Genomic DNA, 19288 nt, shown 5'->3' on the forward strand with positions numbered 1-19288 from the left:
AATGTATTATGCTAAGCGAAATAAGTCAAAGACAAATACCATATGATTTCACACATACCTGGAATTTGAGAAACAAAACAGATGAACATATAAAAAGGGGGGAGCAGAGAAGAGAGGGAAACACACAAGATCCTCTTAATGATAGAGAGCAAACTGATGGTTGATGGAGAGAGGTGGGTGGGAAATGGTCTAGATGTGTAATGAGTACTAAAGAGGGCACTTGTTATGATGAATCACTAAATTCTACTCCTGAAACTAATATTGCAATGTATTTTAACTAAGAAAATTTAAATTAAAAAAAAAAAACTCATCACTAAATAACCCCCCCAAAATAGAAATAAAAGACATACAGATTGGAAAGGCAGAAAAAAAAACTTTCTTTATAGGTGACTTGATTTTCTATATGGAAAATCAAAAATCTACAAAAAAAACTCCTTGAACTAAGAATTGATGGGATACAAGGCAAATATACAAAAGTAAATTGTATTTCTGCATGCTATTATGAGCAACTAGAAATGAAAATTACACAGAACAGCATTATTTGAAATAGAATAAAATAACATGAAATACTTAGGTATAGTTCTAAAAAATGTGTGCAAGATCTGTATGTGGAAAACTAGAAAACACTTATGACAGAAATCAAACTCCAAACAAATAGAAAGATCGTTTGTGTTTATGAATTGGAAGGCTCAATATTGTTAACATAACAGTTTTCTCCAAGTTTATTCATAGATTTAACATGTTTCCTAGCAAAATTCGCAGTAGTTTCTTATTCAAAATTTTTTTTGGAAAGGGAAAGGACCTAGAATAGCCAAAATAATTTCACAAAGAAGTATAGAGTTGGAAGATTCATAGTATTTAATTTCCAAACTTAATGTAAAGCCACAGTGATTAAGATAGTGTGATATATGTGAAATGAGAGACACATACAGATCAATGGAAGGCCATAGGGAGTCCAAGAATAGACTTATAGAATTTGATTTTTGACAAATGGAAAAGGCAATTTCAATAGAAGAATAAGTTTTTTCAACAAATGGTGCTAAGTCAATTGGTCATCCATGTGTAAAACAAAACAAAAAAGATGAACCTCAACCCACGCTTCACACCGTATACAGAAATTAACTCAGAATGGATCATAGACTTAAGTATATAACCTAAAATGATAAAAAAAAATTTTGGAACAGAGGCAAACATTTTCTATAAAGGGCCCAATAATAAATATTTTAGTTTTTATGGGCCACCTATGGGTTTTGTCATATAATATTTTTTTCCTTTTTAACAACTTTAAATAATGTAGAAACCATTCTTAGCTCACAGGCAGTTCAAAATGAAACCTACAGGCCAAATTTAGCCCATGGGCAGTACTTTATTATCCTTTATTTTAGACGAAAGCATAGGAGAAACTCTTTATGATTGTAGGTTGAGCAGAGTTGTTAGATAAAATACCAAAAGAACAGTACATTTAAAAATTGATAAATTGGACTTAATTAAAACGAAATGTACTTTCATACCATGTATCTGACAAAAAGGACTTTTAGCCAGAATATATAAAGAATTCTTCAAGGTCAGTAATTAGGAAACAACCAAATTTGAATTTGGAAATACAGGCAAATGATTTGAACGGATACTTTACCAAAGAAGGTATCTGAATAGTAAGCACATCTAAAGATTTTCAATATAATCAGTCATCTAGGACATGCAATTCAAAACTACAATGAGATACCATTTCTTATCCTGTCAGAATAGGCTTCAAAAAAGAAGGAAAACTGGCAATACCAAGTGCTGCCAAAAATGTGGGGTAACTAGAACTGATACATTACTAGTTAGAATTCAAAATGTTATAGCCACTTTGAAAAACAGTTTGGGAGAAGATATTTGCAAATGACATATCTGACAAAGGTTTAGTATCCAATATCTGTACAGAACTTAGCAAACTCAACACCCAAAAATGAATAATCCAATTAAAATGGGCAAAAGATATGAATAGGCATTTTTCCAAAGAATACATACAGATGGTCAACAGACACATGAAAAGATATTCAACATCACTCATTATCAGGGAAATACAAATCAAAACCACAGTGAGATATCACCTCACACTTGTGAGAATGGCTAAAATCAACAACACAGGAAACAACAGGTGTTGGCAAGGATGTGGAAAAGGGGAACTCTTGCACTGTTTTTGGGAATTCAAACTTGTGCAGCCACTCTGGAAAACAGTATGGAGGTTCCTCAAAAAACTAAAAATAGACCTACCCTACAATCCAGCAATTGCACTACTAGATATTTACCCAAAGAATACAAAAATACTAATTAAAAGGGACACATGCGCCCCGATGTTTATGGAAGCATTATCTACAATAGCCCAATTATGGAAACAACCAGTGTCCATCGACTAATGAATGAATAAAGAAAAGGTGGTACATATATAATGGAATATTACTAAACCATAAAAACAATGAAACCTTGCCATTTGCAAAGACATAGATGCAGTTAGAGTATTATACTAAGCGAAATAAGTCAAAGAAAAACCAATACCATATGATTTCACTCATGTGGAATTTAAGAAACAAAACAAATGAACATGGGTGGGGGGAAAGGAAAGGCAAACCAAGAAACAGACTCGTAATCATAGAGAACAAACTGATGGTTACCAGAGGGGAGGGGGCATGTGGGGATGGGGGAAATAGGTGATGGAGATTAAGGAGTGCACTTTTGATGAACACTGGATGTTGTATGGAAGTGATGAATCACTAAATTCTATACCTGAAACTAATACTACACTGTCTGTTAACCAACTGGAATTTAAAGAAAAACTTAAAAAAAGAAAAACATTTTGACAATTTCTTATAAACATACCCTTACCACATGACCCAGCAATCCCACTCCTAGTTATTTTTCCAAGAAAAAATGTGACACTTCACACAAAAATCTCTAGGTCAGTGTTCATAGCAGCTTTGTTCATAATTGCCAAGAATTGGAAATAGCCCAGTTTCCTTCAGCTGGTAAATAGATGAACGAATTGTGGCATGTTTGCATAATGGAATACTATTCATCAATAAAAGGTAACAAACTACTGATTTGTACAGCAACTTGGATGCATCATGCATTATGTTAAGGGAGAGGAGACATACTCAAAAGGCTACATACTATATGATTGCATTTATATGCTATACTGGAAAAGGAAAAACTATAAGACGTAAAACAGATCAAGCAGTTGCCAGGGAATTAGAGTGTAGAGAGGAGTTGACTACAACCAGGTACAGGAAGCCTTTTGGTTTGATGGCACTATATATGTATCTTATATATCTTGATGTTGGTGGTGATTATATGACAGTATACATTTGTCAAAACCCATCAGAGTACATTAGAGAGTTTTAGTATATGTAAAAAAATTTTTTTAAACTAAGAGAGACAGAAGATAGAGGGACAGTGAAGTTTCTATGGTCAAAGTATTTTACTGATGATGGGACAGGCTTTAGCTTGTTTATGGGACATGGGCCCAAGTTAACAAATAAGAAGATGTTAAAGGTTACCTACCTTAAAAAAGCAACTTGAAAATATATTTTATACTTATAGATACTTACCCAAACTTATAGATACTTATAGATGAGTTGCAGGCAAAAGAAATGTGTGGTTTGTAATCTTATGTACTATTTTGTGAATTTGATTTTAGGTATTGAGGTTGACTGCTCAGCATAGGTTAAATTATAAGTCTGTAACTTTTAATTCATTTCCTATTATCTTCTGTGAGTACTTCTGCATACTTTTCTTGCTCTATGATTGGTTAGCTTTTCAAGATCCCTGCTTACTATGATGTGCCTTTTCACATGGGTGTTGTGGTTCCTAATGACTAGTGACTCAGCTATTGTTGCTGTTTTTAATATTTAAACTATATTTATTTCTTAAAGGTGATATTGGGCCAAATGGACAACCTGGGCCAATGGGACCTCCTGGGCTTCCAGGGATAGGTGTTCAGGGACCACCAGGGCCACCAGGGATTCCTGGACCAGTAGGCCAACCTGGTAAGATTGGAGTAAATAAATGTGCATTTTGTAGCACTCATTATTAGAGGTTGGTTAGCTCATCAGTAAAGTACAACCTATGTAACAGTTTTCCAGAAAACAGATTTGAATAACATGTCTACTTGTATAATATTGTAAAACTGAAAAAGTATAGATCACAGCATAAGAGCTACTTTAATCCCATATTTTCCCTTCGTGTTCATTTAAAATTGATCTATTGACAATAATACAGTTTCACGTTGCAGTATGTTGCCACAGCATACGGTCATTAAGCTAGTGGCAGTCTTGGAATCACAGTCTAGTGCTGATTATTTCAGATCTGAGTAGCTGTACAGAATTAATAGACCTTTGTGGAATCTTTTAACATTTCTTTGCACATTTAACATTCTGTTAAAAATATTTTTTAGGCATTCTCATTTCTTTTTCTTTTTTAAATTAAACAAGTGCGTTGAATTTTTCCCCCTTTGCCCCTAAATCAGCAGTTGCTTTGCAACTCATAAGCTCGCTAAACTTTTTTTAAATTGTTTTTTTTTTAAGTTTTTTACTGTTTGTTTATTTTTGAGAGACAGAGCGCAAGTGGGGAAGGGAAAGAGAGAGGGAGACACAGAATCTGAAGCATGCTCCAGGCTCCGAGCTATCAGCATAGAGCCTGGCATGGGGCTCAAACTCACAAACCATGAGATCAGGACCTGAGCTGAAGTCTGACACTTAACTGACTGAGCCACTCAGGCGCCCCTAAACTTTTTTTATATACATAGGCAAAACAAGTTTTGTCAGCTGGTAACCTGATAGAGAATCATATTGTTCCTCTACGTTTGTGTGAGAGTTTACTTGAGTTTTGTGGATTCTGAGCCATCTGGTTATGCACAGTAAGGGCCACTCTTGAGCCGGTATGTTACTGTAAAGCAATGTAATAATTCCTGAAGTTAAAACAAATATGAAAAACTTAATCATTCCTTAACTTACATGAATATGTCAGATGACTTACATGTAGACTTACAGTAGAAATATATTTTCTGCCCTTAAATGACAATAGATATTTTGTTAATTATTATGCTAAAATCTAGAAACACCAATTAACAATATAAAAAGTCTGGAAGTAAAGGTTATTTTAGCTTATTTCCTGTTTAAATATTTTATTTTATGGCACATTGTACCTTTTTTTAACATGTCACTACTACTGACTTAAAAATAAGAAAACTTACAGTGTTGCTTTGAACCAGGTTGTTCAAACCAGGTTGTTGTAGCTGCTTCAACACTTATGAAAAAACCATTCTGTTCAAGTAACGCAGCGAAAGGATCTTGAGAAAAAACAATTTTTAGGTTTGGTCATTATAGTCTTGGCCTGCTTTTCCACAAAGATGGCTAAAATGAATTTATCATTTCTGTTGTGTTTTGTCATTTCTTTTATTTCCCAAAATTGCATGAGGTTTTGTAAGCATTCTGAATTCTTAAATCACAGCTAAACAAGAGTGGAAATACTACTGTTAATAACAAGCTGAACAAAATAAGAATACATCTATTTGTGGTTTATGCTTTCTCAAATTTAGCTAATACTCTAAATATTTCATTCTTCCAATGTTCTCTGCTTTTTAACTTATGTATATATAGGTATATTAATTTATAAAGTCTAGATAGGACAGGCAGGGGAAAAGTAATGTTGCTGATTTAATCTCATCTCTTTCTTCTGTAAATATATGCTTTGCCATAGAAGTCAAGATCTTAACTAATATGGTTCAACAAATGAAGTTAATAGCAACTGTCATGAAAATGTATTCAATGCACTCTTATTAATATAGATATGTTATCAAATCACAGATTTTTTTTACTATAGGATAGACCACATTTTATATTTAATACTAGCCACATATACTCACTTTTTATATAAATTTTTTTATATCACCAAAGCAGAAAATTATCTTAGCCCATTTCAAAAACATTGTAATTTCTGTCCATACATCTAAATGAAAGGGTGATCAGGAAGGCTGTTACTTATATTTTGATACACCTGACTTAGACTGCATGGCTAAAATTCTAGCTACTAATGTTTTCTAATAAGCTTATTTAATATACTTGCTGTGTTTCATTTTGCAGTAGAAAACGTAATGCAAAATATTCTATATTGTCATCTGCCCAGTATAAAATGTTTGCATTATGCTTTTCAAGCATTTTTGACTCCAGCGTTCTGCTGTAATTTAATTAAACTTTACTATTTGTCATTCTCCTTTCCAAGGCAGGATACACAGTTTAATGCATGTTTATAAATTAAGGAACTGTTGAATTATCAATTCCTCATTTGACAGCAGGGAAATTAAAGAAAAAAATGCCAAAGGATAAGCAAAATGCTTTTCATTCCATGCCCTACTCATCGGGGCAGAAATGGAAATTATTGATTCTTATTATTTGATCTGGCTATTAGCTAGGAGATCGCTGCTTTAGTGAATCTTTTAGAGGTCAGTTAGATATACTCAATTCCATGTTCACATATCATACCCTAACCTGAGCCAAATATATTATAATGCTTGCCTGGCCTCAGGAAAAAGTACATAACTGAATCAGTTCAACCTCATTGCTACTAACGTGAAACAAAGAAACAAGGAATTAGTCATGTCATTTCATAGATGAAGTTTCCTAACATATTTTCATCTACGAAGTTTTCTAACTTTTTTTCAGCTATCAAACCCTCAGTTAGCGTGTGTGTGTTTGTGTGTGTGTGTGTGTGTGTGTGTAAAGTTCTCACAGATAATATGTGTTTTTGAATTATTCCCCTTTTTTCAGTAACTGGTTCCATTTAGCTGCCAATAAATTAAGCACATCTGTATACCCCTCATGCACTTACCCTTTATAGATATAGCCATATAATTCCTATTATTATATAAGGATGAATTTATCATTTCTGTTGTGTTTTGTCATTTCTTTTATTTCATCATCTTAATTCTTGATCTTACTAGGATGCCTATTTCTGACAATATTCATGGAAAATATCTATGCTATGAAAAGTACAGCATAATATCTGTTACTACTACAAATAACAATAAAAAAAAATCTTTGCTAGTACATGCGGGTTTGTTTAATCACAGTCATCCACTAATTATTATTGAATTCTCTGTACCTAAGCTGTTATAGTATAACATCAAATTCAGTTTTAAATTCTAACTTATCTTTAGGAGCTTAAGTTCCAAAAGGGTTATTCAAAGTAATATAAGGATCAGAGATAAAAATGTAAAGCTGATTTTCATCAAAGAGGATGTAAATTTAAAAAAATAAAAAATAAATAAAACAAGTAATAAAAATAAAAATAAATAAAATGATACCTTAAAAAAGACAGCATTACTTTTTGTGAATGTAAATATTTTAGTGTGTCTCTGTTGGCAAATACATCTCATTTATAGAATATGGTATATGAACACCTTAATGAATGCCTACAGTAAGTTTCTTTACTCATTACTGATATATGACAGTCATGAATCAGTATCTAATAACTTCTACTTGTAGACGTTTTTGTTCTCATCTTAACATGCTTAGTTTTGTCTCCTAACCTAATCAATCTTTTGGCAACTTGCTTCTGCCTGGGTAGTTCATCTTGCTACTAAACTGTAACTCCTGCCTCTTGAACTTCAGGCCTACCAGGTACTGTAGTTCTTTCCCAAAAGCTGGATCTTAAAGTAAAGCTTTAAACATGAAAAACAAACAAGATTTCTCCAGACTTAAGTCTTTGGTTTCTTTTCATTCTTTTGTGGAGCATATTTCAAAGGACAAATTATTTATCTCAAAACCTCAGCTGTCAAAAACTAGTTGGAATATAACAATAGGCAGCAATCCATATAGAGCTATAATAGTGCTCATTTTTAGGTATCATCATACTTCACAAATACAATAATATAAAATCTCTCTCCCCTTTTTATAGTATTTTTTTATGAAATGACAGCATTGGAACCATCACCACTGTGCCAACTAAATGGAATTCTCTAATCTTTGAAGTGAATTTTATTGGTTTAAGGACATGCTGGTATATGACACCAAACAGATCTTAAAATCCTAGCATCTTGCTCTATTATAAAAATAATTGTCTATGAAGCTTCAACAATAAAATTAGGTCTTATTGTTGAAGGGACCCTTGGAATGGTCACCTGGCTCAGCCTCTAGCTTCCAGTCAGTTGTATCCCCAGATGTAGATCAACAATATTAAGTGACTCACTAAGTCACATAGCTGATAAGTATTGGAGCGGGAACTTGCTCTGTGTTTGTAGAGTAATTCTTTTCCCTATATTCTAACCATCTTGTGTCTTGGAGTAGTTCAGTCTTACAAAACTTACTAAGGTTAAGCATTTTTTCAATGTCATATTTTTTCTGTAAAATCCTGGTTGGAATACTGGGAAACAAAATTTAACAACAAAAACTTATGGTAATGTATTATTAAAACAACATGTAAAATGAGGTTAAAATAAAGTCAAAAAGGTCCATGCAATGGGCTTATTCAGTAATTAATCATTCTTATGGATTATGGAAATATAGCCCAATAATCCATAGTACCTTAGAGCAATGCAAATCCAAATGCAGTCAACGGACCAATGTCAAATCACAAACTGCTTGTTACCAGTCTGCATTGGAATTAAAAGAAACTGAGAGTAAGCATTTAGAAACTTTTATAGCAATTTGACAGTGTAATTGTAGTTGTTGAATTTAATAGCCGAAGGTAGACATGTATTATGTATGTCTCTGGTTTTTTTATTTTAGTTCTTTTAGTCATTTTACTATATTTTATGAAAAATATTAGTCCAGGATTGACCAAGAATTAAGAAAAGATTCGTCCTTCACCAGAAATAATTTGAGAAGCACTTTCATAGAGAAATGTACCTGAAAATCCTGAAGTTTGATGGTTAGGTCATTTTATGTGCATGATACCAAAAGAATCTCTGACTCACTGTTAGGTTTGTTATAGAAAGGAGTCTGTCACTTGTTTGCTAGAAAAATGATCAGACACATCTCTTAAAACTACTTCAAAACTGGTTAATATTGGTGTTGTATTAACTAGGCTTACATGGAATACCAGGAGAGAAGGGAGATCCAGGACCTCCTGGGTTTGATGTTCCAGGACCCCCTGGTGAGAGAGGCAGTCCAGGAATTCCTGGAGCACCCGGTCCTATGGGACCCCCAGGATCACCAGGGATTCCAGGAAAAGCAGGTGCCTCTGGATTTCCAGGTAATTTATTTAAAGTTTTCTCAGGTTTTGGATTCAGTAAGTTAAAACTCTTATGATTCCATTATATTATTCCTTTGTCGTACTTTTCTGGATTGACCTAGTCCTTAAGGAAAAGTGTTAAATGTCTTTTCAAGAGACTCACTTTGTTATTTACATTATACTTTTTCTCTGGGAGATATCTTGTTACATATTGCTGTATAGAAAATTACCCCAGAATTTAATGGTTTAAATCAACCTTTTTTATTTTGTTCAAGATTTTGTGGGTCAGGAATTAAGGCATGATTTGAATGGGGTCATTTATCTCTGATCCAGATGGCATCAACTGGAGCGGTTGGGATGAAGGATCTACTTCCAGAATGGCATTTCTCTGACACCTGAGTGTACCTTGGCCTCTTCACATGTCTCTGATTATCCATAATGTTTCTTCACATGGCTTAGGATTGTTATATTATGATAAAGTCAGGGTAGTTGCTCTCCTTCTAAAGGCAGCTGGCTTCCAAACAAGAGAATCCCCCAAACCAAAACCGAGTGTTCCAAGAACCTCAGATGAAAGCCACAAGACTTCTTATGATCTAGCTTTGGGAGTCACAGTGTCACTTAGTCAAGGACAAGGCACAGAGTCAGCCCAAATTCAAGGGGAGAAGGCTACACAAGGGTGTGTATACTGGTAAGTGTGGTGCATTGTGAGGTCATCTTTGGAGATAAGCAACCACAGTGAGTCTTCATATTCATAGGTATTGGCAATAGTGGTCACTATGGTTACAACAGTTGAAAAGGGGTAAGACTTAGTGCCTTCCCTCCCACCCTCAGGTCTTCCAATTGCCATCTTAAAACTTACCTTCCCTCCAACCCTCAGGTCTTCCAACTGCCATCTTAAAACTTACCTTTTATCTTTCCAAGGTCAAAGAAAGGTAAAAGTTAATTATTTATATTCTTCAAAGGTGCCAAAGGTGAAATGGGTATGATGGGACCTCCAGGCCCACCAGGACCTTTGGGAATTCCTGGCAGGAGTGGTGTTCCTGGTCTCAAAGGTAATATTCAGAGTTGGCGGCAGATGCATGTAAGAGAGAAAATTTAACATCTTTTATGTCAATACAAAACATTTTTATTTGACTGCTTTAAAATGAGCAATGCTTGCTTGTATATTCTTTTTTAAGTTTTTAAATGTTTATTTCTTTATTTATTTTGAGAGAGAGCGTGTGTGCATGCAAGTGGGAGAGGAGCAGAGAGGGAGAGAGAGAGAGAGAGAGAGAGAGAGAGAGAGAGAATCTCAAGCAGGCTCAATGCTATCATTGCAGAGCCCAATGCAGGGCTTGATCCCATGAGAACCATGAAATCATGACCTGAGCCAAAATCGAGTCAGATGCTCAACCAGCTGAGCCACCCAGGTGCCCTACTTGTGTTTGTTTGTATGTGACATGGCATTTAAATAGGTTCTGTTTTCAATGTGGTGGCATGTATTATTTGAATACCATGAAATGTGGTAAATGCTCAGCTCAAAATAACAAAATATAGGTATTAAATTTTGATTTTTTTTACAATTCCTATAATTGTCAAAGAACCCCAGAAAATATATGAAGTGTTATTTGAGTATAAAAATGTGTGTGAATTCAAGTTATTCATAGACAATAACCATGGCGCATAAGTGTTTTGGATGGTCAGTGACCTACCAAACTGTGGAACATATGAATAATGTTTATATGCATTAATCTTGGAAGGATGAATCTGATCTGTTGTCCTCCACACACATGTCGGTTTTAGGTGATAATGGTTTTCAGGGTCAGCCAGGACCTCCTGGCCCTGTAGGAGAAAAAGGTGGTAAAGGAGAGCCTGGCCTTCCAGGCCCTCCTGGACCAATGGATCCAGATCTGCTGGGCTCAAAAGGAGAGAAGGGGGACCCTGGATTACCAGGTGAGTGAATGTATTTATTCGTGAATGTGTTTACTGGTATATCTGAAGTTTAATTTTTAATATCATGAAAAGTTGACTTGTAGCATAGGAGTCACCAACAAAAGGCACTTAGATGTATCAATTTTTGGTAATGAAAATTTTCGCCTGATTTGTACTATTTCAGTGATCAACTTTTATTTAAGTATTTTCTTTGTAGTTTAATCTATCACAAACTATGAAGTCTTAAAATAGACTTAAGGCAGTCATTTTCAGGCTTTCCAGAAAGTAGTACAGGATGTGGTTGAGAGAAATGGATATATGGCCAGAATCACTTGGAAAACAGATTTCAGTGCTTAGGAAATTTGCTGGTCCTTTAATTTTTTTCCCATGAAACCAGATGGGAATGAGTGGTATATTGTTGCCCTGCAGTGTTTTGATATCCATATCATACTTGGCTCTAAATGCAGTTCATTGTTATTCTGCCATGGAAGAATAACAAGTATTAGACTACGAAGAGCCAATCTCAGCCCTGGGGGAAATTGCTGAAAGTAGGTTTAGGGAACAACTGTGTTACTATTGTTATTTTACTAGAAACAAATAAGAAGTATAACATTGATTTTTATTTTTTTTTAATGTTTATTCATTTTTGAGAAACAGAATGTGAGTTGGGGAGGGGCAGGGAGAGAGAGGGAGACACAGAATCTGAAACAGGCTCCAGGCTCTGAGCTGACAACACGGAGCCCGACGTGGGGCTCAAACTCACAGACAGCAAGATCATGACCTGAGCTGAAGTCGTATGCTTAACCAACTGAGCCACCCAGGCACCCCAACATTGATTTTTTAAATACAAAATTCTTTTTTCGTTTTACAAAACTGTAACATATAACAAGGCATCAGAACATGTAGATAAGCATGAATCAAATAAAGTACTTACAATCTAATCTATATAGAATAGCCTTTCAAAAAAAACATGGAACTTTAAAACTAGCTGTGTTTATTTGCAGCTTATAGTAAAGTTTGTGGCTCTTTTTGGTTTGTAAACGTTAATATTGTTCGTGTGTGTGTGTGTGTGTGTGTGTACACAGATGTTATGTTTCCCTATGAGCAGGACTTGGTGGGATTTTTTTTCTCAAAAGAGTTTAAGACATTACTATAGTTTTGTATGTTGTCAGAAAAGAGGCAGGGTTGCCCCATTTTTTGTATTGCTAAAATGAGATATCTTTCTTGAATGACTCCTTATAAGACTTCTCTTTCAATTATGCCTTCTGTAAAATAAGAAGCAGTAAACTCTATTATAATATAATACGGCTATTAAAGATAGTTGTAGAATCTAAGAGATAGTCTAAAGATAATCTGCTCCAGTTCCTTCATTTTACAGTGTAAGAAACTGAGGCCCAAAGAGGAAAGTGACTTCAGTAATGAGTGCGTTGAATTTCTTAATGATAGCTCAATAAAAAGTGGAGGAGTTTAGTATGTGTCCAGTGCTATTTGGTTCATGCTATATCAGAATATCATGGGTTCCTGTATTTCATTCATAGTTCAGAATTTGGGTTGCTTGCCTTGTCAAATTATGTTTTTATGGTTAAGATTTTTTAAAATTTTATTATAGTTAAATTCTAGTTAGTTAACATATAGTGTAATATTGATTTCAGGAGTAGACTTTATTGATTCATCACTTACATATAACACCCAGTGCTCATCCTAACAGGTGCCTTCCTTAATACCCATCACCCATTTAGCCCATAAACCTAACTTGTCTTCCCTCTACTCATCCTTGGAAGGTATTCCTGGAGTTTCGGGTCCAAAAGGTTACCAGGGTTTGCCTGGAGACCCAGGGCAACCTGGACTAAGTGGACAACCTGGATTACCAGGACCATCAGGTAAGTATGATAGACCACCTGTAGCAATATAATGACTGATCTCAAACCCTAGAAAAATTATTATGTATTTATCATATGTGATGATGTTTTGGATCTTTTCATGACAAGATGCTTGGGTAACTACTGAGATTTGGAGCTCTTTTTTTGGCAAAAATGTTGCCATTTGGCCCAAGCGTCAACTGACAAGATTTGTAGAATATTTTTTTGCTCAATTTCTTCTTTTTGACGCAGTGAGGGTGTATACAGAATCAGAAGTATATCCAAATAAGGTTCTGTGTTTTATTTACGTACGTTGAAACATATGTAAATGAGACAGTTATCTGATAGGCGCTGAGAAATTTACCTTTTTTTAGTTTTTGCCTTCAGACAAGTCAATCATTAAACCACGTAAAGGTGGCTGCTGATTCTATTTTTTAAAGTTTCTAGGGATGAAAATTTTACAACCTACCTTGGTAGTTTGTTTCAGCATGAATCACCCTCAGAGGCCACATGGATTTTTTCCTTATTTCTAATAAAACTCTTTCTTGCTGCTTCTTAAGCCACTTTATTTAGTTAGGCTCCTAAGGAATTAAGAGAAGCTAGTCTCCATCCTCATAAGCGTCCTTCAGGTCAGTTATTCTGCTCTAGACTCTACTACGTTGCCTTAATATAGTTGGAAAGAGAAATTCTCTTCCTTTTTATCCTTCATATCTTCTGTATTCTCTTCCCTGAGTTGGAAGCCAGTGTGGAAGAAAAAAAAAGAAAAAATGTTTAAGGCAACATTGTGGTCCTTAGAAAATACCTAGGTAACACCGCACAGCTTAGGCACTTAAGCTCTAGGAAGAATGTCTGAACACAGCAGCCAGGACTGTTGGAGGTGACAGTATAGTACTTCTCCATCAATCTTCCTCTATCCCTGGCCTCATGAACTGGGAATATATCATAACAGGATACCACTTTCCATTTGCCAGTTTCATAATATCAGACTTACATGGGAAAGCCATTTATGAATCTTTTAAAAGCAGACTCATTACATTGGATTTATCTGTGATAAATACAGTAAGGGTAGTTACACACATACAACAAATAGAACCTTGTTTCCAACTGGAAATGTTTTAGGGCAAGACACCAGATGTCCTGGTAAAATTTTTGTATTTTTAAAACTAATTTGAATTAGGAGACCTCTATCACCATGATTATATTGTAATATGTTCCCAAGGAGATTTCCTAGGTATCTCTTGCCTGTTTTATGCTGAGTTAGATCTGTGGAACTTAATCAGGTATTAAGATTTGATCCATCCAATCCCATGCTTGCATTATAATTACAGCCCACTCCAAGAAACCAGGCAACTTCAATATTGCTGACTTATCTTAATTTAACCAATTTGACTTTTCTAGGTCCCAAAGGTAACCCTGGTCTCCCTGGGAAGCCAGGACTTACAGGACCTCCTGGACTTAAAGGAAGCATTGGTGATATGGGTTTTCCAGGTGAGTGATGGCAGTCTCCCAAATATTTAATCCCACCAATGGAAGATGGCTTTGGAAAATTTGTTATCAAAATAGAGGCTGGTTGTGGATAAAATCAAACTGATGCAATTACTAAGGTAATCCGTGGATAGAGCTCTCCCATCACACAAATATTTGAAGTGGGAATTAATGGACAGAGTTTTAGAAACATTAAGAGTAAGAATCAACAAACATGTATCTTTTCTCTAGCTGTACCCCTTTCACCTAAACTTCCTTGAAAAGTAGGCTTTTAAATAATCCTAGTTATAAAGGATTATTTTTAACTCAGAATTTGCAGAGTTCTTTTTTAAAAAATCTTTTCCCTTGGTCATATGCATCATAGATATGCCATAAATAAAGAATATTTTGTAAAAAAAAAAATGCATGTTACATGTGTTCAACAGGCCCTCAGGGTGTGAAAGGGTCTCCTGGATCTCCTGGAGTTCCTGGACAACCTGGCTCCCCAGGATTACCTGGACAGAAAGGAGAAAAAGGTGATCCTGGTATTTCAGGCATTGGTCTTCCAGGTCTTCCTGGCCCAAAGGTAATTCTACTCCATGCATATGCCTGAGCAGATGTGATTTTTTTAAAATACTGTGCTCATTCCTAATTCTTCATTAAACAAACTATAGAATGACATGGTATATTCTAGAAATTCATTCCTTCTGTTTTCTCTTATTTTGTAAGGAGATACTTGTAGGGTTTGTAGCCAATCCAAAAAGAGGGGGGAGACATTCTGATTTCTTTGTTTTCCCTCTATCTTAATCTCTGAGTATATTTCAGTAAACCAAAGGCGTATTTTTCCTTTTTAGTGACAGAATTGTTGATCTGTATCCTAATATTATTATAAACGAATATGAAGAGACTTATATAAACAAAGTAACTTACGCAATTAATGAAAGTGCTGTAGTATTCCTAACTGCATATCGGAGGTAGTTCTCTTAAAACAGTTTTACATGCCCCTCTATGCCCCTAGTCAGTGTGAAAACTTTGGTAGTGTTTCTCCACCAATCAAATTTAGGATGTATTTTGGAATCATTAGACTCAGCAAATATTTGATACCTTCTTAATTCCATGTAAAAAGGTGATAGGTCCTACTGATTTGGGGAAGTACTTTTTAGCCAGGAGAGATGCATACATTGTCTATTATATATGTTACAGATGTTTTCTCCTAGTCAATTGTTTGTCTTATAATATTGTTTAATCATTCAGTCAGACTACAAAGCTAGGAAGTATTAGAAAAAGAATAGTGTTACTAAACTTGCATGGAATTAATGAAAATTCCCACTGAGATATGAATTTACTGAATAATGTTTTATTTCCTTTTAAGCTGTCCTTTTTATTTTTTAATTTTTAAAAAAAAATTATTATTTTTAATTTTAATTCCAGTATGATTACATACAATGTTATATTGGTTTCAGGTGTACAGTGTAGTGATTCAACACTTCCATACAACACCCCATGCTCATCACAAATGCCCTCCTTAATCCCTGTCATCTATTTAACCCATCCCCCCACCCACATCCTTTATGGTAAACATCTGGTTGTTCTCTATATTTAAAAGTCTGTTTCTTGCTTTTTTTTGTTGTTGTTGTTGTTCAATGATTTTACTCATGTGGAATTTGATCATTTCTTTTTAACAGTATACAAAAAGATTTTAGTTTGATTGTGTAGTCAATCAACTTATTGTAAGAGATAATCAAGAGAAATCTCTGCATATTAACTATAGATTACCAGTGTAAAGTCTATTGAAAGGATTCTGAATTTTTCTGTTCTATTTAAATTTTACCAGCAATACATGACATTAAAAAAATAATAATAATACAGACATGTCAAGGGTAAAAGTGAAAATTTCCTTCATAACATATTTTCTTTATTCCATTCCCTTCCCTATAGAAATCCACTGATAATAATTAGTGTGTAAATTTGAATCCCTTACTATACATTTTTATGTATATATACAAAATTTTGTTTTGTTTTTTCTACATATATTGTATGTGTGTAGAATTATAGAATACATGCTATCCTATATTTGCTTTATCATTTATATCTTTTAATCTTTCTTTTTTAATATATATTAGACAATTTTTGTTGTCACTGTACATTATTTTTAATATTTGCATGATATTCTGTTGTTGCAAATAATATCATAATGAATATTCTTAGACATATCTGTGGACACATGTATAATTAGTTATACTGTATAGATTCGTGAAAGTGTCTAGGTCAAAACATAAGTACATCTAGATTTTTGTCTTATAAAGTTTTATATTAATAGTAATCAATAAACTTGATTTTAAAAATTAAGCAGTATGAAACAATGTGAAACAAAAAGTCCTTTTTCCACACATATACATACCTCAAATTCATAGTTCTTATTATTTTTAATAGTTGTTCACAAAAGACTTTTTTAAATTCTTTTTAATGTCTATTTACTCTTGAGAGAGAGAGAGAGAGGCAGAGAGTGAGCAGGGGAGGGCCAGAGAGAGAGGGAGGCACAGAATCTGAAGCAGGCTCCAGCCTCTGAGCTGTCAGCACAGAGCCCAACATGCGGCTTTAACTCACTAACTGCAAGATCATGACCTGAGCCAAAGTCGGAGACTCAACCGACTGAGCCACCCAGGTGCCCCCAGAAAAGACATTTTATGCACATGTAAGCATGTATGTATGATAAGTATTTCATCAATTTTATTTTTTTTTAAATATTTTTAATGTTTATTTATTTTGGGAAGAGAGAGAGACAGTGTGAGTGGGGGAGGGGCAGAGAGAGCAGGAGACACAGAATCCGAAGCAGGCTCCAGGCTCCAAGCTGTGAGCACAGAGCCTGATGCAGGCTCAAACTCACGGACTGTGAGATCATGACCTGAGCCCAAGTTGGATGCTCAACTGACTGAGCAACCCAGGCGCCCCAGTATTTTATCAGTTTAAGACTCAATTTTTTATATTCAAAATCTCTGATATTGAGGTGCATCTTACAATGGAAAGCATCTTACAATTATAATTGGAAGCATTTTTCCTCAGTTACTGATTCATGAAATGATGCTGCATCTTCCAAATACAGGTATCTTATAGTTTAATTTACACCAAAAAAAATTCATACTATATATCTGCTCCGGACCTAGCTATCATAACTTGGGTATAGGAATTGCTGAGAATTGTTACATTTTGAAATAGAGTAGTGAGGGAAAGCTGCTCTAATAACAGTTGATCAAGTGACATGCAGTGAGGGAATGAGTCATTCGAAGACCCTGAGGTGGGAGCGTATCTGACATGTCTGAGGTACATAAACGTGACTAGGGTGGATTAAGCAGAGTGAGTGAGGTGAAACTAAGTAGGTGATGAGATCAGGTGGGTAATGGGAGATAGATTAGAGCCCTTGTGGATCATAGTAAGGGATTTTACTACTGAATGAAATGGGGAGTGACTGGAAGGAGTAACATGATTGTACTTAAATTTAAAAATATATCATAGCTCCTATTTTGGAACCAGATCATAGAGGAATAAGGATGAAAACAGACCAGTTATAACACTATTTAAATAATACAGACCTGATATCTTGATGGTTTGGATCCAGGGCAAGTCAGAAAGATTTGCTTATGGAATATGGGAGGAGAGATATCATGGATAACTCTAAAGTTTTTTTCCTAAGGTATTGGAACAATGGAGTTGCTAGATACTGAGACAGGAGAGATGTGGGGAAAGAGATTTAGTGGGAAAGATCAGAAGCATAATCTTCTAATGGTTATAAAAACTCCTATATCCTAATATTATAAAAATAGACTATGTCTTTCTTCTATACTGCATGATTTTGTTCTTTATATTTATATCTTTAATCCATTGGCTTTTTCCATATGTTGTATGAGGTGAGAAGTAGCTTCATTTTTTTCCAAATTAGATATCCAGATAACCCAACTCCATTTGTTTGGAGTAAAGTCTCCATTCTTTACTCATTGATTTGAAATTCCATTTAAATTTTTTTCTAAATGTTTTCCTATATATTTTTTGCTGGGCTGAGCAAATGTTAACATTTATATAATTAAATCAAATTACCATAACTTGTCTCTGAAATTATAATGAATATCAGCAGAAAAACATGTTTCAGTTGGCAAATGTCCATAGTATATTCAACTCTTCAAGCAAGAGGCTAACTTTTAGTTTCTTTCTCTATGCAGCCTTCAAGCAAATTCTAAACTATATTTGGATACTTGCAGAGCTGATAAAACAAATAAATCATGTATTTGAAGTAGCCTGTTGTTATTTTATCATATAATGGTGACACACTGAAAAATAAGATTTTATACCTCATTTCTACTAGATGCAGGCAGTCCTTCTCACAGTTCTGATATGCACAAATTTGTTGCCACAATTTATTTAAATGACATGAGTCCACAACAGCATGGTTCAAACTCAAGCTACCATGGTATGTTAGCTTTTCAATCCATCAATCTATAAATCACTATATAAATAACAGTTGTGTATCATGATCAGTGAACAATTATTTCAGTTCTTTCAGATTGAATCAGCCATTAATCACTGTGAATCTGATATTCCCTTAATGCCCTGGTAGCAAAGCATGTAGTTGTGTTGCCTCTTTGCCTATCATTGATAAACCAATGTGAAATTTTATTTTTTGAATATATGAAATTTATTGTCAAATTGGTTTCCATACAACACCCAGTACTCATCCCAAAAGGTGCCCTCCTCAATACCCATCCCCCACCCTCCCCTCCCTCCCTCCCCCCATCAACCCTCAGTTTGTTCTCAGTTTTTAACAGTCTCTTATGCTTTGGCTCTCTACCACTCTA

At 34.7% G+C, this 19288-nt stretch overlaps 1 protein-coding gene across 1 annotated transcript in view; it reads left to right on the forward strand.

Annotated features, from left to right (window-relative positions):
* The window catches only part of COL4A5 (collagen type IV alpha 5 chain), a 237673-nt gene that overhangs the window by 171594 nt on the left and 46791 nt on the right, over window positions 1-19288 (forward strand). The window contains exons 30-36 of the mRNA XM_049644165.1: window positions 3912-4025; window positions 9061-9228; window positions 10170-10259; window positions 10990-11139; window positions 12900-12998; window positions 14376-14465; window positions 14888-15027. Coding sequence (XP_049500122.1) covers window positions 3912-4025; window positions 9061-9228; window positions 10170-10259; window positions 10990-11139; window positions 12900-12998; window positions 14376-14465; window positions 14888-15027 — 851 coding nt within the window. The remainder of the gene's footprint in view (window positions 1-3911; window positions 4026-9060; window positions 9229-10169; window positions 10260-10989; window positions 11140-12899; window positions 12999-14375; window positions 14466-14887; window positions 15028-19288) is intronic.

This window comes from Panthera uncia, chromosome X (assembly GCF_023721935.1).
Source record: "Panthera uncia isolate 11264 chromosome X, Puncia_PCG_1.0, whole genome shotgun sequence".
Classification (NCBI taxonomy): domain Eukaryota; kingdom Metazoa; phylum Chordata; class Mammalia; order Carnivora; family Felidae; genus Panthera; species Panthera uncia.